The sequence below is a fragment of the Phymastichus coffea genome, unplaced genomic scaffold (assembly GCF_024137745.1).
Source record: "Phymastichus coffea isolate CEN01 unplaced genomic scaffold, Cenicafe_Pcof_1.1 PCOF00054, whole genome shotgun sequence".
Lineage (NCBI taxonomy): Eukaryota > Metazoa > Arthropoda > Insecta > Hymenoptera > Eulophidae > Phymastichus > Phymastichus coffea.
This window is the reverse complement of record NW_026706865.1, coordinates 885,512-907,027: the sequence shown is the minus strand read 5'-3', so window position 1 is coordinate 907,027 and position 21,516 is coordinate 885,512. Positions and strand designations below refer to the sequence as shown.

The window sequence follows — 21,516 nt, the reverse complement described above, 5'->3', positions numbered from 1 at the left end:
AGTTTCTTGTGCTTTTACTTAACATTATTGATAATACACTCTAACTAACAATCACACTTTTTATCGGAGCTTTGATCTTGATTTTTCATATAAATATCGAATAAGAACAGTCGACTTTGATGTGACAGCTGTGTGTATTGAGAATCGCGGAATAAAGTCGTAAAAAACTTGTGGTGGTCGCCTTTCGACAGATTTTCTTACATCTCTTAATCGACAGTGGAAAACTACAGTAGATTTTTCATCTTAGGGAGAATGACTCACGACAGATTTTACTCTTACTTCGAGAACATTTGTAATCGGGTTTGATAGCAGCTTTTCGGCGATTTATTCAATAAGCTCTTTCCATAGCTTTTAAAAGCACAAAAAGTGGCTCAACCGTGAAAATAAAATTGTTTTTTTTTTTCAAGATACTCAACGACGCTACAAACTTTTATTAATATATAGCATTTTTACTAAAGAGTACTAGTTATTTTAGAGTAACTCTAGATTAAAAGTAAAATATGAAAGTCCAATTTGCGGTCAATACGGAATTTCAACAAATTCCAATATATTTTCTCAACTATATTAGTTATAAATTTTATTCATTTCGCTCTATAAAATACCAAGAATCACATTTACGAAATCTGATGGAGATAGCGAAACATTTTACATTTGACGATCGGAGCGGCGAATGACATCCTCATCCCTATTCTCTGCCGACACTCGATAAACTTTTTTATCTTTATCTTACTTAGTTGCCGCGTATAGTCCTTTGACATCGTTAGACATGTAGAGTGTTAGCGTGAATAAACACGTATCTTTGCCTAGTAGGATCTTAGTATTGTCAAAAGAGTTTCGATGTAAATAACATTATTGAATCATTTGGATCCGATGTTTAGTTGAGTTTTTAGTGGTATCGGAAGTTATATGGCGGTTGAGTAAAGCCCAAGTGAAAAATAAATGTCAAATACTAGAAGATTATGAGAGCAAAGCACGCTCAATAGGTCCACTAGTCTGATAATCTAAGAATGAAATATGCTCTTCTTAAAGTCGATATATTGGTCACTTTACAAATTGTTTGATAAGAAAAGAAAAAGCACAACGTGTTTTCGCGCAGAGCAAGAGATAAGTTCTCGAATATTTCTGCAAGATTTAATTCGGCGCGACATAAAGCCGACAGGATAGAGCGAGAGGCCCAGAAAGGAAGGTAGCATGTAATTCCCGATATCTCGTGCTGGCAATTCTGGTATGGCTTATCGGATCGGAGGATACACGCGCGCGCGCAAGCGAACTCGTCGTAAGAGACCGAGAAAAGACAAGAGCATTGCTCCATTTCAATTTTGCTCCATTTCAGTTTATCTCTGTCTTATTTTATATGACGCGAAAATTATGAAACAAACTCGCATCTCTCTTTTCTCCCTAAAACGTTCTATTAAGCTTTGAAGGTTGTTTTGATTTTTCCGTCGTCGTTTGTCTCGAGCAATGGGTTTCAGATCGATAAATTTTCTTTTCTCTTTTACAATATTATACTAATTTAGTTGACTCGCTAAAAGGATATTGTTTTGCAATTGATCGATATTAAGTGACATGAAAAATAATTATGATAATCAATATATTTATAGCGTGTTTAGCAAGCCACGCGACCGAGAGGCTGATCGATCTGTGCCATGGTCGACGGCACTGTTCCATCGCAGCTAATAGTACGACATTCGGTGATCCCTGTCGACCGGAAAGTCGTACTTATCTCAAAGTCGTCTATACCTGTGGTGAGTATTTTTTAAATATATTCTTTACCAGATTTACCAAGTTATTGCATTTGAGAATTAAGCAGTCTCATCGAGAAAAGTTGTACGCAAGTGTCTCTTTTTTTTCTTTCCGAGAAAGAAAAACTAGGTCGTGTTTTATCCTTAATTACCCATTACCCGCATGTTGTCTCCGAGGCAACTAGATAAGAAAACTTCTTTGAAATAATGTTTTAAATGATCGTTGAAGCACTATAATGTAGATAAATAAGGAAGAAAATAAATTTGCCAGAGAATATTTTTTTATGCTTCCATGTGGATTTATGTTATATATACTCAATTTCTTTACTCGAGTTGATTACTAATAGTGGCTGATTACATTTTTTATCACAAATTTATTCACATTATTTGTATGCTAATCAATTCGAAAATTCAGGATCTGAACTCATTAATGAAATTATTGAACAAAAGCAAATTAATCACCTCATACAAAAAAATCCAATGAATGATTGTCAGATTTTTATATCAACAAAGTAAAGTTTTCACGAGATATGCCAGCGTTTAATACTTCTTTTAGCCTCGCGAGCACTTTAAAATCACCAAGAATGCTAATGACCACTTATGCGCGGGGAGATAGCAAATGAATAATTATACTAGAGGGTCCACTCGACTAGGGCGGAGTCGCGTCGCCCGCACGCCCGCCATTGGGTGCTGGTAGGTGCAATTGAAAAGTTCAGTGTTATTCATCTGCGGGAAATGTGCATTGGAAACTATTTTCTCTTGGAAGGTGTGAGCGCAAGAGGAAGAGCGAACATGCCGTCGGAATTTTCAAGCGATTACAATTGTCATCCCTTTTGCGGATGTATCAGTGGTAGTAACATAGATAAATTATTGTATTTGCTTTCGTAACGAGATAACTTGACCGAATTAATTTCTGTATTTAAGGTAATTACGTTTTTCCTCAAAGTTTACATGCGTGGTTGTGAAATGCGATGGGAAAACAATTTAATTCTAAAGAGAAGAATACTCAAAGATCACAAAATAACTATAATAATCAATAATCAGTTACGAGTTGAATGCCAAAGTCAGTGTATGTCTTTTCTCCTCCCCCTCTCCCAATTACATAAAAAGCTCTTCTCTCCTGGAAGTTTGTCTACAGAAACTTTTGAAAGCTTTCAAACTCCATAAAATCATATCTAACATATATAATTCATTTTCATATAATTCTGTAATCCTCAGTGGGTTTAAACTTAACTTTTGTCAAAACAATGTTATTTACCTGCATTTTTCTTCAGTAACAGTTTAATGGATTTTGACACATCACCAGAGCCAATAATTTTTCCCAACCGAATAGTGAATTCCACCAGCTTTTCGAGTGGTTATACAAGCAGTAGCACTTCATAGATAATTAGTTTTATAAAAACTAATAAAGTTTATATTAGATAATTAGTGTACAAGATTGCAGTAAAGACAGTGAATATCATGTGGTCCAACAATAAGATGGATTAGAGGTCATTCGTATTACGTACCACTAATTTTGAGTCCGATTTGACCGAATCGCTCGTTTGAAAATTTTTTTTATGACAATGTCTTATGAAAACATTCTTCTATATTAAGTATCGAGCATGGGGTTGTAAATTATTCTAAATGATCGGTAATTATCTTTCAGTTTATTAATCCACTCAGCTAAGTGAAAATAAACATTCCATTCTTTCTAACAAATTTGTGATCTCATTTTTCTACCTTGTATAAAAACAAATTTTCATATATACGGCATACAAATATATTTGAAAATTGCACATATAACGAAAGTACGAGAAAGTATCGAACTTTGTTTTTCTTCACACTGTATGATATAATTTTACAATTTCGCATGTTGTAAAATGAAGAATTCCCTGCGGAAATATTTAAGTTCGGTCTTATCAAATTTTAAACCAAGCAATAAAATTAACTTGCAATCGACAACACAATGTCGTAAAACATTTTGTTACGTGTCAAGTTGAATAAAATGCAGAATAGGATAAGCTTTTGCATTTTTATCTTTTATTAAATACTCCTAAATTTCAATAATGCCTTGGTTAACCAAACTTGTTTTCCATCACTTTATGTAGTCAGCTCTAATTTTGGAAATTCTTCATGCATAACAGAGTTGCCCAATTGCAGTGAAGAAAAAGCATTTCGCACCGGCCTCCATTCATATTCGAAAATTGCAAGCGACAAGCATTTAAGAGCCACTCAAACTAATCTCGAGGACAAAAAGCTCGTCAAGTCTATAACGATCTCACACTTCCTGTGGCTTTGATGCCAAGTGATCTTCCTTTCTTCGGTTCGCCGAACTGGAATAATCATCGTTGGGAAGCTTGCAGCGGCACAAAGTGTAATTGGATCCCAGAAACTGAGGGCACAGGGGGTAGAGAAAGAGAAGAGAGCCGCAGAGTTGTGAGACTACCAACGAAAGAATTCGGCGACTCGTTTCCTAAACACAAAGCTTTCCGATGAATTCCCCGTGGGTGCAATTATGCCGAGTCGTAGAAAATGTGTGAACGTGTGTGTGTGTGTGTAAGGGAGAAATTCGTGGGGTTGCTCTGCGCAATTGTCGTTTAATTGGGCGAACTGATGGTCTAATTAGTTGTGCACATTCGGCAAGGGGTATTAGAGTGAAAAGCTTGATAAGGCTTCAAGCTATCTATGAGGTGTGTAAATCAGTGTTTGGTGAATCTATAATGCATTTGAGACTTTGATATCCATCATTATTATTAGCTACGATTGTTTTCGTAGATTTTTATATGACAATTAATTTTAAGAACAAACGTGATGTACAATTGAATATCATGCATAGGAAACTTTGAGAAGACAGTTGTTGATTTGATGGGAAAGTAAAAGTAAAAAACTAAGTTTATAATATTATTTACTAAGTTTATAATATTATTAAATAATCTTAAATATTAGATGCCACTCCAATAAATTGAATATCAGATCAAAGTACAAAATCAATGTTTACTTATCCGTAGAATTACTTCTTATGAATAATGTACTCCAAACATCTAGTACATGCTGGATCCGCAGAAGCTTTTGAATAATTTGATAAAAGCTTCTAAAAGGCTGTATTCCGTGGCATCAATAACCATCCTCATGTTTTGTACCAAAAAGGGTAAGCCAATATTTCAGAGTAGAGAATGGCATTATATCGATTATTCGATACATTTTTCTAAAAGCCAGACCAGTCGTGAGAGAATCTTCTCAACATTCAAAGCTCGAATTTCATTTTTGCAGAACGAACTATATAGAGTCCAGTCGAGCATTGACTGCATAATACCCCAACGAAATTGTATTCTAATGGATATAGCGGAGGGAAGGTCGAGCGTGCGTCTGAATCGGAAAAATCAAAATTTTTTACCTTCCTCTCTGCCGAACCTCCCGTTCGGACGTTCCGCTCGCGCAAACACTTCGTCCTCTTTGCGCCACTCGCGTAAAAATTCAATCTCGCATTCGTCAGTATTGAACAGTACTTGGAATTGCATGCCAATCGGTCTCAAGTACATATAACATATTCGTGCATAGGCGTATATAACATATACGTCTCGCAGCAGCGTGGCAAAGCTGAAAATATATTTTCTCTATATTTCAAGCATTTTACTATGTCTTGTTTGTCGATTGTATCCTGGAATTATCTAAAATATGCTTTTGCTGCGAAAGTCTGCTCGAACAACCGTTTAAGTAAAAACCAAATGTTTTTAGTTCAAGTCCTACTTGCGCATTTTTCGCCGAAAATGAAAATTGTACAGGTAAAGGCAAACATAAATATTGAAAAGTACGAATGAAACATTAGGCTTTTAAGTCAGACGGCGGGTATGAAAAAAATTAAACGTAACTAGGCGGTCGCAGCATTAATTAATTTACGCCAGTAATAGTAGCTACGTTTGCGCCTCTAGTACTTGCGGCCAAGCTCATCTTATAACAAGTTCACTCGTTATTTTGTGTAAACGCGTGTTCTCATTTGAGTAATGTAATTAAAACCATTCCACTCCATCACGAAGAATATACATACAATGAGTTATCTGTCGTATGGAAACGTTAAAATTTTCATGTAATTAGCATGTGTAAGCTCGAAACATGCATAGCACACTCATTAGAGCTAACGCGCGTCTGAAATTAACCCGAAAACCGTGCTCAATTGACGAACTTTAAACGCAATGTAACAAAACCACGCTCGTGAAGTTAACCTTTCGTTCTCAATTAAGACGAAGGACCGTCTCGGCTTTTCACTCGAAATCTCGTGAAAAATTGATGAAAAAGGGATCTTTGCTGTTAATCTCGACTTCTCTTCTTTCTTTTATGTCAAAAGGGAGAAAACAGCGCACGATGCGCGCGCGAACTGATTGACCCTAATTAATTTCAAGCCAAGAGTAGAAGAAAAGTCGTGAGCTTACTTTTTTCAATTAACCCAAGTTCAATATTGATACAGAGAGCACCGCCGTTACTCGAATCGAGAAACCGAGTTCGTCGACGAGCGTCTTGGCTGATGAATATTTCCCCCTTCTCGAGCCTCTTGTATGTTTCATTTAGGTCTTTTAATTATTAGAGCATTTTCTTACACTTTGATTTTGAATCCATCAGTGGCCTTGTTTATTTAAAAACAAGATAGCGTATTAACAACAATTTAAGCTCACCATTTTTAATCCGCTATCTGTCGATATTCGCTTTAATCATTCTCCCTAGATCCATTGGTATGTTATCTAATCTTTATTTGCTACATTTTTAATACATCTTCAAATTGATAAAACTTAGAAAGAGGTACGCATAAAGTCTATCGAAACCCTCCTGCTAAAAGCAGTGAAGCTTGACAAAATGAAGATATCGAAGCCGTAATGCTGTCTGATCCATCGCGCATTTTAATTATGACGCAAAATGACGTAATAAAAGCAACTGCAAGAAGAAACGTCTAAGCACGCGCCATTCATTAATCCTCTTCATTTAACGTCGAGCTCACGCCCGAGGAACATAAAGTTTGCGGTGTAGCACGAAGGAAAATCAAATGTTGTAAATGAGACGCGTCATCGTGGCAAGTGACGTTGAGAGCACATAATTTGCAAAAGTCTCGCCAAATACAAGTCTGTTCTCTTAGTCATTCTTATCATTTCCCAACAATCCACTCTATATTTCAATTAAGTTCGAGTTATAGTTGATATAAATTTTTGCGAGGGTAATATTCGAGCTACATGAGTTTTTATGATTCAACTTTTTTAATTTTTAATGCTAAGTGCTCAGATGTTACTTTGTTTGTTTTTTAATGAGAGTTGTATAAGAATTGTTAAATTCTCATGAATTTTCAACAACTAAAAATTTAGAAAATTTGCAACTTATATAATGCACTTCATTACCGATCGCGAAAGAGAAAAGAAAGGCGATCTCAACTATCCTTTGCCGTCAGCTGCAAATTCGAAAAGCCAAGTCGACTCGTCCAAGGCTTTATACAGGAAGTAAAAAAGAGAGAGAGAAAGTCATAGTTTGCAACTCCAAATGAGCATAGCTATATATGTCTATTCTTTAACGCACGAGTAGCAGACATCGAGCTTCAAGTCGAATTTCGATGGCGAGAGAGAAAGGGAGAGAGAAAGCATCGGAACAAAAGAGAAGAAAAATATCAAGAAAAGAACTTTTTTCAGTTTGCTTTTCTCCTGTCTCCTAGCGACACATATATGCTAGCGATCCCATCAACGTACGAAAGACATATCTCAGTCTTCGGGCTCTCTTTTCTAGCAGCACGTTATTGAAGAGAATAGGTGGCGTCGTCGACTCTCTCGCACTCGATTCCATTTCCTTCGCAGGCCGCCGGAGAAGAATTCACGATTTTTCAATGGCTCGGTGCTGTGAATGCGCTTCAGTTCTCAGCTGCTTTTCGTCATGCCTCTCTGTTTAGAATTCGCTGTGCCATCTTTCACTGTCAACTGTGGAATCCTATACTCTTTCTTTTCTTCTTTTCCAATCATCTAACTTGATTATTCACACTGATTTTTTGAAAAAGTTAACTTTTATTGTTGAGTGAGCAATAGAAAAAACATTTTCCATTCTGGAAGTTGACCGATAAAAATCTACGCCACTAAGTTATCTTCTTAATCAAGCACTATTAAGCTAAGGGCATATCGATGGTCCGTGTGACCGAAGTGCGCACGTTCGTTTGATGCAAGCAGTCTAATCTTAGCTTGATAGCGCGTTGTGACCGATCTATCAAGCCGAATAATAGTAAACTATTGCACTGATTACAGATCGGTCTTTATTAGCTTCTAACTTGCCTTATATTGTACACGTTTGGCCCGACTTTCGCTTAAACATCATGGATGGAACTGGTCATTTGGTGAGTGAATTTATTGACGTACAAATTTTACCTTACCATAAGTAAAAAAAAAAGAAGTTTAGACATGCTAAGGCGTGGACTGGACAACAATTGTGACTTTGGTATTCATAGGATGAACGTTATGATAAATCCAGCACTGTTGGCGACGAAATTGAATTTGCTGGTTGCTTTCGCTTGCTTTTGTGATCTTGCTGTTGAGAGAAAAATTTGAATTCCCTGGGATTTGTCCGCCTCCTTGGTGTTAGCAATGAAGAAAACTAACGAGCGAGTAAAGAGACGGTGAAAGGCTTCCATCAAGCAGTCAAGAATGCGAATTGCCACGCTGAGATTTGCTCGGTAATTTAGAGTTTTGCGAGAAAAGAAACGTGCAATTCGCTGGGGAATAAATTTTTTTACCCAAAGTAAATTTCAAATTAGGTCGAAAAAATACGCTCATGAAAATACTCATGCAAAATATGCGGTCACTTGACAAATTGCTAAAGCTTACAATATAATTCTCATAGAAAATCTTGTAAGATTTAGCATAAAGGGCGACTTCACAAGAAAAAGAACAGTTATTAAGAAACTTTTTAAATACTCACTGGCAATCGCAAGCTTTTCTCTCGTGCATTTTAGCTCAGAGAAAAAAAAATTGAATTTGAAGGGGCACGCCGTAGTCCCTTTCCATGAAAATATAGTTTTCATTGACGCTTCTTTTTCGCTGATTGGATACAATTTTTAAAGTGCATATTTGTCACGATTACCAAGCAACAATAAGTACGATAAGACTATTAAAAAGCAAGAAGTTTCACATGAAAAATAAAATAGAAAAAGAAAGAGAAAGAGAGAGACGCTAGTTCGCAACTTAAGCGTCGCCTATGAATTTTTTATGAAACACTCTGACTTTCTAAGTGTGCATCGGAAACGACTTTTACCGAAGTACAATAATACCTCACCTTCTTTTGCAAATGAGTAGAGAAAGTACTCTCGAATTCTCCGGAGAGGTATGGAGTTTAATTGCGGGGAGGATCAGGCCGAGAAAAACGTCGGTGAGTTACACGACACAAAGGAATCCATCAGCTACTGTTGCGAATTGTACTCTTTTATTCTCTTTCTTGGCACATGACGTATGGTTTCATTTACCAGAGGGCTTATATTTTATTTTAACTCTTGACAGAGAACGATTTACCATCAACTTATGCTTATCATCGCAACGTAGATTTACTATTTCATTAATTTTTTTAATGCTTTCAATATACTCGTCCTTAGACTTTAGTCAACAGTATAAAAGTAGCTTGAATTATGCGCGATACTCGCGGGCGCGCGTATAATAATCGAGATAGTAATGTAGAATCTTTATTTTTCCACTAGGTATTGGTTTACCTCCAAAACTTAACCACAATGTTTGATTATTCAGCAGTTAATGTATCGCTAACGTGTTTGCCGTACGACTATATAGTTTGCCAAACGCGTCATTGTGGCTTGAGTTTGCTAGAGCGAATGTTATAACGACCAGACTATTTTCTTAATTATTAGGCTATTGGCATGGAACTAGAAATATTCAAATAAAGTTTAGGCTTACCAAGTTTCGAGTTAAACTACACTGATGTCAGTATAAAATTATCGTGAATGTCTCCAAGAAGATCGTGAGTTAATATAAAGTTAAGCGTCCACTCGAACATTTATTAGCTTCTGTCAATTCACACGCTTCTTAATTGAATGCAAGTAGCAAACCCTGGATGAATTCTGATAAGCAAAGTAATTTGTAGAAATTCGCGTGAAATGTTTCATAAAATTCTTATGAAACTTTTATAAAATCTGTTATTATAATTGTATACAAATTATATCAGTTTTATAGAATATTTTTTATATGTAACTTTTATAACAAATACGAAAATACTCTTTTTTTAATCTAATACATTTCAGATGCAGTAGTTTTCTTCAAAAATTTGGTGTACATAAAAGGTTCTATAAATGTCAAGAAATCTAATCGTCGATACAGTCTGCAAAAAATCACCCAAACTTTATCGGTTATAAAAAAATTACGACGGTGAAATTCATGTACGTTTATAAAAATTCATTGCAAAATCGTTTTTATATCCTACTCTGAGCTCATTATTCATAGACACGTATATAAATCATTATTTATTTTATTTGTGTCTCCACGCCATGTAAAATTAACATTCTTGATCCTTTTATTTTAATTTAATAATTAAAGCCGAGATAAATGTTATTCTAAACATCGATGATTTGCAGTATGATTATTAGATTTCTGTTGCATCTTCATCAAAATCGTTAGCTTATTAGGGCTCAGACAAAAAGTCTGCTCATATAAAAGCCGCCTAAATACCGCATGAGTCATTGTTAGTCGAAAGTCGTAGCATTTCAAAATACATTTTGTACTTTTCGTAAGTACAGAGCAATGAACATCTAGAAATATAAATGAACTTTACTGTTGTAATTTCTTTATAATCGACAGAGCTTGGATGAATTTTTTTGTAGGCTGCATAGTCGATCAAATTTCTTGCTACTTATACAATTTTTTATGAACATCAAATTTCTGAAGAAAGCTTTAGTTTATAAAATATATTAAATTAATGAAGAGTATTTTTTGTATATGCTATAAAAGTTGTATACATAAAATGTATAAAATTTATATAATTTTTATAGAAGTTTTGTAAGATATATATAAAATATTTTCACGTGAGAATACTTTCAATTTCGTAACAAATTCAAATGCTCCGTTCATTCACTCAATAGTTGTACTCTTCCAAAGAACAAATAATACTCGCCACGTACGTGACGCCACGACGCAAGTTTGTCACGATACACATATACATACATCGAACGCGCAAATCCCGCAATCAGCGCGTCCATATCGCCATACTTTTATCCGCGCTTCTCTCTTCCGTCGGTTGCGCGTTCCTATATGATCTCTATATCGATCGATACTGCAACCTCTGTACTAGTTATGATAGTTACCAAAAATGATCTGTTTCTGGCTTGGTCTTTGACTGCATCAACATGCACATGTACCGTAAAACCTTCAAATCAATCCTTTTTACTAAATTTGTCTCTATGGAATGGAAAAAAAATTTTTAAATCTATGATTTATTATCTAAATGCAATTTTGAATGGGTCTAACCGATAACGTAACGTTATATTTATTCAATTATTTATCTCTTCCCTGGAATTTTCTTTCCTTAAGGCAGATTTTTTTTATTTATTGGATCGATCTTTTTCGATTGAGTTTAGCAATGTAAGTGTGGTTCGAAAGAAATGATAATGATGGTATTATTATTATTATTATTATTATTATTATTACCTGAAATGATCTATTGTGTAAGTTGGTCTTTTACTGCATCTACGTGCATGTATATGGGCAAAACTATAAAATCAATCCTCTGTATTGAATTCGTCTATATTGGAATAGAAATTAGGAGGAAAGCCAACAGAAAAACAGATTAACTCACGTTTCTCTGCATTATTTGTGCAATACAGACGAATTCAGTAAAATTATAAAGTATTGCCCGTATATCTGTATACGTAGATGTAGTAAGAGATTAATTCAGAAAACAGATTATATCAGCTAACGATAGTACCGGCTAATACTTTATCCGTTTATTTCCAACCACACTTACTTTGCCTAATTCAATTGAAAATGATTAAACAAGGAGTTAAAGATCAATCTAGAAACATTAAAAAACCTGTAGGAGAGTTGATTCGAGGGAAGAGACAAATTAATATATGAATAGTGAATACAGATCATTCAGAAAATGATAACACCAACTAAGAAAGTATACTTTTATTTAAGAATCCAAGTGTAAACAGATTAACGTATACGTGTGTGTCGATGCAATGAAAGACCGCCTTAGAAAACAAATAATTTCAAGGATTGATCATACTTTCCTGGACTGATTTTTAACTCCTTGTATAATCTTTTTCTATTGAGTTTCGATGGCTTCTCTGTAATTTTAATCCAATAACTATGTAAAACTTGTTGAGGTATGTGGAAGCGAAAAATTGCTTCGAGAAAAGGTATAAAAAAATGATCAAATAAAAAAGTCATAGACATGGTTCGGAAAAGAAAAGTCTTTAAACAGCCTCGCATACTTTTAGGTTTTAAATCAAGGCTAATAAAACTTGATAGCATTGTCAAAGCAGAGTATTGAAGAGAGCTTGCGTTGAACGAGTGAAAATAGATGGAATTAATATAGGTGAGCGACAATATGCAAACGGGCATAGAGCAGCTTGCGAGAGGTAACGCAGTAGAGAAACTGATTGCGGTAGGAGGAAGCGCGCGCGGCCTTATCTATGAGCACCGACAAACCGAAACTGTTTCACCGTCACGCCGCCGCGTACTAACGGGACACACATGCTACGTAACTTTACCCTTCCTAATAAATGGTTGAGTAAACTCGGGCACGCTTTGAAAATTGGTCCTGAAACGGAAACCCTCTTAAACGAATTTGAGATCTGTTGGATGTGTGTTCTTTCAAATGAGATTTTGTATTTTTTTTAACGTGCTGAGTGTCACGAGCTTGTATTTACGGAATTGCGAAAGGTTGCACGACATTAACAACGCTGAGGAGAAAAGTTTAATCTAACTTGGCGATTAACTCGAGCGTTAAATTGAAATTGCCGTTGCCCGTCGGCCATGACGAATAAGTGAAATGTTATCTGTCATTGACATTAAATTAACACCTCATCTAGCTGTGAATCAGAGAACAACGTATATTTCGTAGGCAACAATTCTAATTAAGCCGTAATAACAATAATTATCGTGAATGAAAAACGGTGAGAAATGAACCTTGTAATAGTGTCGGCCTGCAATGCCGATTAATTCCTCACTATCACCAATTATTTGTAAAGGGGGAAGGCTAGGGAGGCGGTATGTCGCTCCAAGCAAAGCAGGGAAGAGAGATACAGGCAAAAGAATTTCACACACACAATTCCTTAACACACGTTTATTATAAATGCACTACCCGAGTGCCGACGAGAATACAAACACTTATTACTATTAACAACACGCGCACTTATTCTAAACGAGATGACCGGCACGTTAGCGCCATGCCACCTCGTTAACCGGCTTAAACAATTACTTAAATTTACACACTGCCGAAAACTACGCCGGCTCGGGAAAGCCTGGCATAGCAACGCGAACCGTGAGAATCGCCGAGGAAAATTAGAGAGAGAAACGAGAGGAGAGAAAACTAAACCTGACCAAATTCTGTTTGCTGCTTGGCAGGTGGGCTGCAGGTGAGGCGACTAGCGCAAAACGTGGCCCAGTCTTCTTTGTCGTCACGGCTCTCGCACTTTCTCTCTGGTCTGAGGCAGAGAAACAATGGTAATCCTTCCAGTGCGGCCAATCTCCTCTTTGTATGTCGATCTAGTGACGAGTGCGTGCGAGTCGGCTTCTCACGCCTTCCCCACCACTGCCCTCCTAATCGGCGGCACGCGGCACTGCCCGTCGCGACAAGTGCCGCGCGCCAAGCCCAATACTCAAACTATTGCTTTTCTCTCTCTCTCTCTCTCTCTCTCTCGCACTCTCAATACTCGAGCGCGTCGTCGCGTCCACGGCTTCTCCTTCCACTCTCGTGCGTTGCTGAAAAATAAAAGGGCAGGCATCAGGCACGTGGTAAAAACGTGCGCTTGATGCCGGCCGTGCGCCTTTGCCTAGGAAGGAGAGGGAGATATGCGCACGGTGCAGGCCATGACCGGCCTACACCGTCACAACCTCATCACTTTCATTAGATTGGTATTATTGAAAAAGAATCCCTCCTCAAGTAAAGCCTGGCAGTCGCGCAATTATTCGCGCGAGCAAAACTCTGAGGCATGGCGCTGACAGGTCAGCGCCGATAAATTCACGCCTGACCATTCGTCATGCCGATGGTTCTAGCTGCTCTTCTCCCTCCTACAAATCGATTCTCCGAGTGCGGTCAGGCGATTACGCGCCACACGCGATGCCCGAAAAACCGTCGCCGATGCGATCTTATTGTCGTTGCTTCTCGCACGACGATTTATACTTCAGTTCGTCTGGCTTGTTTGGGGAACCCATTGAAATTTGTTATTGGGGTGTATCCCTCAAATTTACAACGAATTTCTTTTAAATTTCGTTGTATCAGAATCAAGTAGATATTTTTATATGCGCACCGATAAACTGAATTATAGCACTGAGGCTGTGAGTGTTTGGAAAGCGAGTAGCTTTTGTATTCGAATGTAGTTTTCAAATAGCAGATTTCTTGATTCAGGCATCAGTTTGGTACGTAAAAATATGGTAATACAACTGCGGCTGTAATTAAAGCAGCGAGAGGTCGTTTAGTTTACTAGCTGTATGAATTAGCTAATAAAGTCTGCTAATAGCTTCACTTCCGCTAATTAATATTAATATGATTACGGTACCTCGATTTAATACGTCAAACATAATATAATAGGGTCCTTGACCTCGTTCATGTCGTTGACAGTTATATAGAAAGCGCCCAATGCTTTTATAAATTAACGTGTGATTAACTCCTACTGCTATACGCCTGTCATAAATAGTAGTTATCAATGATGTATTCTGGAGAAATGGAGCCAATTCAATTAACATTCGTACTTGAGATGATTCAATTGTGTCAGTGCTTTCTCACTTGCATACCACGACTGAATATTGCTGCACACATCTATCAAAGCCGCATTTTCTATTGTGTAAAATAAATTGCATCACTGCTTGTTGCATGGATGAAGTTTGTCGGACAAAAGCTATACAGTCAATCTTGGAAAATATGAAAGCGAGAAAAAGAGAACAAAAATTTTGAAATAGACAATACGGAAAGTTCGTTGCTCACACGAACTTTCCGTATTGTCTATTTCAAAATTTTTCAGCAAGAGTTCGTTCGTGCGTTAAACGGATTTATAATAATTCTCGCGCGAACGACATTTTTTTTCAAATCACGGTGCGGTCATTTGCTTTTTGTCGTCGTTTCACTCGCTTCGTGGATTTTCCACTGCGGGTAATCGAATTCTCGTAAAAATTGCGAAAAATCGTCGTCGCTATATGCACGCAACCACACACGAAAGTTTCGTTTCTCTCACGCGAACGTGCAATCACTGATATATTTTTCGGCAGCGTTTGCAGTAGTTCCATCGTCAACGTACAGAATTTGATTTTTTTCCGATTTGAGCGTACAGAGCATTGCTTTTAGGCTATTTATAAAAACAATTTTTTTTTCAATTTCCAGTAATTTATAATAATAGAATTGAATCTATATTTTCTTGTTTTGATTAAAAAATTCCGTATGTGAACAAAAAAAGATTAAAAATTATTTGATTAATCGCCTAGTTACGAATTGCATGTGAAAAAATATTTTAACGGAATGAATTTTGTTTTTGAAAGAAATATTCTCGTTCCCTCTTTCTCTTTACAAAAGTGTATATAGACGTAACATGAAAATCAGTAATTTTGCAGTTACTGGTTCCAAGCACAATTGTTTAGAAAATTAAATTCTACATTGAAGAACATATTCTATTTCGACTACAAGTTGTCTGTCTGACCAAACATATATATGTACTACCCGCAATTCAGTATAATTTTAACCGTACATTTTAACGTCTGACTAGTTACTGACACAAACCATTTTCATAAAAATACCTTTAGAAAAATTAACTCTTTATAGTCTGACTATCATTTTAAAACTAGTTTGACGATTAAAACGTCACAAAGGTACGTATATCAATAACAGTAGTATAATCTAGATGTTCCGGAAAATACCAGAAATTCCTTACTGAATGTCGGAAATTCGAGTGATCAATCGAGCTTGTGGTTTTGAAGGCGATCCTTGGAAGTGCACGAGAGAGCGATAACCACGTAATTAGCGGGACGCGCGAGGGTTCTGTGATTGATTGAAGATTGACCCTCTACCGAATCCAGTTGAATTAATGTCCCGGCACGACAATCGTGTCGATAACAAGGAAGCCCGTGATCAAGTCGATCACTAATTACTCCAACGAGGCAAAAATGTCAGAACTAATTGGCTAGATCTAACTTCCGCTAAACCATTGCAAAAGTTTCATTCGTAATGAGATTCACCTTGATTCTATCGAAAGGAAAACAACCTTTATGAAACAACGTATTTGACCAACAAGATGAAAGTACCAAAAGTACGCTAGGCAGTTCAAGAAGCACAGTCGCCAAAATCATTTTCAACGAAAAGTCCAGACGTCTTTATTACCGTCGGGCGCAGTGGTACTCGAATCAAATTTGCATGGAAGTTGAAATTAAGTGTGCGCACCAAAGAGGTGAGATAACAAGAGTAACAATTCTTATCGTTTACAGTACCACGTCGAGCGACGACACTGACAGTTGGGAAACTGCTGTATTCGTATGTGCACAAACTTCACTTCGGACATAGTTTCGCGATAGAAACTCGTTTCGCTTGCCTGTGCGCGGCAGCGCGCGCGGACTCTCGATAATGTTGACCAGGCCGGACGTGTGACCTATTTATTTACAGCAGCCGATAGGCACGCGAGCTTGAAAGCCTATAAACAGACTGGAAAAATGTAAATATCTTTCACTCTCAACTCTCCTTTGCCCTTTTACATAGTCTACCATAGAAAAAAGTATTTGCATGAAAGGGTCGATATAATCCTAAAAGTATTCAATTTGTTTATAATTGCTTTTAGATTTCATGGGAAGAATATAACTTAACCGACATACTATTTTTATGATTTTATTATATTTCAAAATTTATACGATTCTTCGCTAGATCTCGGAACCTATCCAAAAAATCAAACATATAGTATTAAATTTTCTTTTGTAATATATTTTATAGGAAAAAATGTGATACTAAAACATCCACACACGATAAATAATCAATAAAAAGTCTCAATAACAATTTATTATATAGCACAATTAATATTATAATAAACTATATTTAAAATGAAAATCGTTACTACAGTAGATTAAAATTTTAATTAGTAGTTGGTTATGTACAATAAACGATATTCATTAACATTAAATATTCATACATTATTTATTTATTTTTTGTAACGAATTAATACTACTAATAATTACAAAACGTAAAATGAACAAAACGAAAAGGATCTAGTTAGCAGTTGTGTGGGTGTCCCACTGTTTCTTACACTAGTCTTATTTAGTGCGCTTAGTGCGTTCTACCTTTTATGTTGTTTACTATTTTTTACATTATTTGAACCTTTTAAACGATGATTTTGAGGCTAATATTATATACGTATGAACAAATCATGTTGTTTAAAATACATTAAATCCATCGATATTCATTGATGAATAAAAATAGACTTTGCGACCATTTTTGCATAAAAACCAATAAACTGTTATTTATTTCAATTTGTATCGGAAAGATTAACCAAAAGGTTAATTAAACTTATGATTGATTAAATTTACTAAGCTATTGTACTATATAGAGTATAATAAACTAAACCTTCATACTTATTAATAGTGGTTACGGCTTTAGTCATGCAATAGTATGAGTAATACATTTTATTTTTTTTGTTGCCTTATTAAAAATACCCATGAATATTTTTCAAATTTAACATATTCAACGTTCTGATAATTAGCTTATATTGCCTGCATATCTCTTAATTCACAATATACAAAAAATAAAAATATATTTTTCTTCATTTTATTCTATTTACTTTCTCTCTCTTTTTCGAACAAATTTTAAGACAATATTAATTTTAGTATCACGCATGGCTATAAAATTATTGATTTGAACTAATAATTTCAGAATATAACCTCTTATATTCTTAAAATAATTTATGTACAATATATTTCTTGATACATAAATTGAATTTATTACTGAAATATAAATCTTACGCTCCTAGATATATAATACAAATATTTTAGATGATTAAAAATTTTGAGCTCTTTTTTAGTATTCATCTATCATAAGGCTGGATATCGGCGACTCATTTTTTTTTAAGATAGGAACAGTGACCTGTATGAATACATTCAGCCAATCAGGTTTGGAATAAAATAACTTGACTCGTCAGGCTATCACTATTTTATATAGCAGTATTGCACGTTAGAAATAAAAGTAAATCAGTAATCATTAATTTTGCTATAAATTTACTGTTCTTGTTTGAAATATAAAATAATAAATAGAATCAAATGAGATCAATATCAATAGACATCACGGTGCACTACAGCCTGCGATCTGCAACTAGACAGACCGACGTATATATATCACTACGCTTATCAACATACTGTCGCTGTATATCACGTGGCCACCTCTCAGCCAATCAGATTACATTTAAACTGGTTTCACTTTCAGATTAAAATGAAAACTATTAACAGTTGAATGTGTCGCTTATTGTTATTATATTTACATTTAAATAAAACCTTACAAAAATCAATATACGTCAATCTGTTTGTTCTAGAAACAAATTACGGTGATGTATCAATTGCCGTAGTGCATTCCCTCATCAAACTTTCCGGCTTTATGAGTATATAACTTATACTATATTCATAGGAACAAAGTGTTTATAATGCCAAAACTAGCTTCCTGAAAGTACATCTAGCTGCTCATAAATTTTGATCAGGCTTTACAAACTATTTTCTAATATCAAACAATGCCTGAAATTTGTAAATTTCTACCTCTAATGTCATAAATATGGAAATTTAAAAAGATTATTTCATATTTCATGACTTACTTACTTGCAATAATGACTTATTAACTCAAGAAAATTTGTAATCTAATGTTATAACCTATTATATACTTCAATCTGTGCACCGCTGTAACATTTCTGACTGAGGTGAAAGTACACAGCTTTGAAATTTAACATTCAAAAATCATTGTGACATTGTAAGAAATTCTACGAAGATAACATTTTTTTCCATCATACTACGACAACAAACAAAATTTTTTCAAAAAAAAGCTTCCAAACTCAATAACCCGTGAGACTTTTACAAATTAACTAAATTTCTACAATTTTATAATCTTTTAATAATCCCAGTAATTTCCAAGAATTCATTAATATTTAAAGGCTCGTAGCAGTCCAAATGATATAAGTTACAACTAAAAACGTGTTGAGGTACGTAGCTAAAAGGTGGTCGATTATAGCTGGGCTAGTTATTACTAGTTATACATGGCGAGAACACATGATATTCCCTTGGGACTCAACAAATCTAATTGAATACCGCCCAATTATTTGTCCCTCGACGACTTTCATCATGGACTGCGGCATTACTCTTATCACCATTAAATTTCCACCATAGGTTATCTGATTATTTCATTTTTTATACAAGCCAGTTTATCAGCGCGCAACGCGCGCGAGTAATAAGTGCCATTTATTATATTTCTGAATATTTGATATAATTTATAAATGAGTATCTATACCATTGATAATTTTTAAATTATTGATATATTTCACTATGGTATCAATATACTTTTTGTTTGTATGAGGTTAACTTCCCATTTGTTTTGATTGTTTTGATAAACTCGAATTCGAAACTCGAACTCGACTCAAATCGAATCGAATTTTGATTAGCCAATGACGAGCCGTTTTAGCGTAATCTCGTTCAATTCGAAATGATTCGAATTTAACTCACTTGCTCACCTTTATAAATGGATGAATGAGATGACTTCTCACGTGGTTTTACCACTTGCCTCAAATGTTTTAAGCTTTCAAACAATCATTTTCTTTCTTTCAAATGAAACAGTTTTTAAAATACTTTTAAAAACATAAATAACAATCGATTCAGTCGAAATTCTACTACTGAATATGTTTGACCGTCATTTTATAAATTATCAACAAGCAGACTATTAGCTGCAAATACGTCATTAACGTACCTTCGAACATCCTCTGACTTGCTAATGAGATTGACATATTTGCTGCTGTATTGATAAATTTTCGTGATTGATTCAAATTGCAAACATGAGCAGACCATACATTTGACTAGCATCATTTTACGAGCAAATAGAATAGCTCAGATTGTATCTCGCCTTAATGGGAGCTAGCTAATGCTAATTCAGCGCGTAATTACTTTAAAGTTTAATCACTTTTTGCCATACTTTATTATAGTATACTGTTATTCACTATTGTTTAACTAAGCACAAACGTAGAACATGTATTATCTATTTGCAGCTTTCGATTTGATATATATGTATAGTATAAGAGAAAAAGACGAAGCTTTACTTACTGGCATTTGCGCACGAAATTATTTGAATAATCCTTAGTCTGTTTCAACCTATTTACGTTTATTTTTCAATGTCTGCTTTAATTACCATCGAATTATTTCAGTTCAAAAACTGCAATACGATTAAGAAAATATAAATATTTTCAAAAGACATTAATTGCATTAAAAAAACACAGTTGGTCCATTTAACATTACACTTAATACAGAAAAGAATTTGTCTCGTTAAGGAGCTATTATTTTTTTGTTTTTTCGGAGTTAGTTTGCAGGGTGGTATACACCAATATAAGGTCGAGTGAACGACATATGTGTGCGAGAGGGGGGGGGGGGGGGGGTAAAAAGAAATTTTCACTACTCACGAGGAAATAATAATTCCGATTGCAACTCTCTAAACATGAGAGCATTGGCGATTTGTCAACTTCGACTTTTTCGAATCGCGGGTCGATTTTTATGAAACTGTAATTACGCCTAACATCGGAATTTTCCAAAATGCACTGCCCCTTGCAGTCTATACAGATTTTTAATACTGTTCACGCCATTGGCTTTATGACTGTGATATATCAAACATGTAACGGATATTTTATGGAGAATATAATATCGGCCAAGTTTTTAGATAATAAATTGCATAACTTTGCTCCCTCGTGATGTATAAAACTTTTCAAATCTTATAAAAATGATAAAGGATTGGAGAATCCATCTTAGTTGTATTACTCATTGTAAAACTCTGCAATTTGGACTTGAAGGAAAATGATTAAAAATGCTTTAATTATAAAAAAAGTTACTTGTTAATGTGATTTACATACTATGATAAACAATATCGTTGAGCTAGTCGACGTTGTAACTATAACTTATTATAGTTAATCCACTCTACTTGAGTGGTTAATGGCATGGATACCTCGTTAAAAGCACTTGCGTAGGTTGTATAACAAAGTTACATTGTTAATCAGCTGCTCGAGCGATAAATACGGTTTCCACGAAATACATTTTGATATGTGTGTGTGTGCTATTCGTTAATGCTTATTTTACTTTGATATATTACTGATAAATTATTGCAAAAAACGGTTTTTTGGTGATTGATAAATTCCGCTTATTATTTATTGTATCATGTATTGCATATGCTTGATAGTACATTAATTTACTTAAACTAACTGCACCTACTTCAATTGGAGTAAAAACTTGCCAACTTTGGGTTGCACCCTTATAAATTGCATTTTATTATCATAAAGTCACGAGAACAAGAAGTAGATCGAACTTAAGTGTTTGCTAAAAGCTGACGTGGTATAAGCTCACAATTCACTTAAATCAAAATT

The 21,516-nt window shown here is 35.2% G+C and overlaps 1 protein-coding gene across 4 annotated transcripts in view; it reads left to right on the top strand.

The window, feature by feature from the left end:
- Positions 1-21,516, top strand: part of LOC131665736 (uncharacterized) — a 150,631-nt gene that overhangs the window by 112,921 nt on the left and 16,194 nt on the right. For 3 of the 4 annotated variants that reach the window (XM_058937815.1, XM_058937816.1, XM_058937814.1), the window contains exon 5: positions 1,602-1,745. The exons of the other annotated variant lie outside the window; for it this stretch is intronic. In XM_058937815.1, the coding sequence (XP_058793798.1) occupies positions 1,602-1,745 (144 nt within the window). The remainder of the gene's footprint in view (positions 1-1,601; positions 1,746-21,516) is intronic. 4 annotated transcript variants of the gene reach the window in all.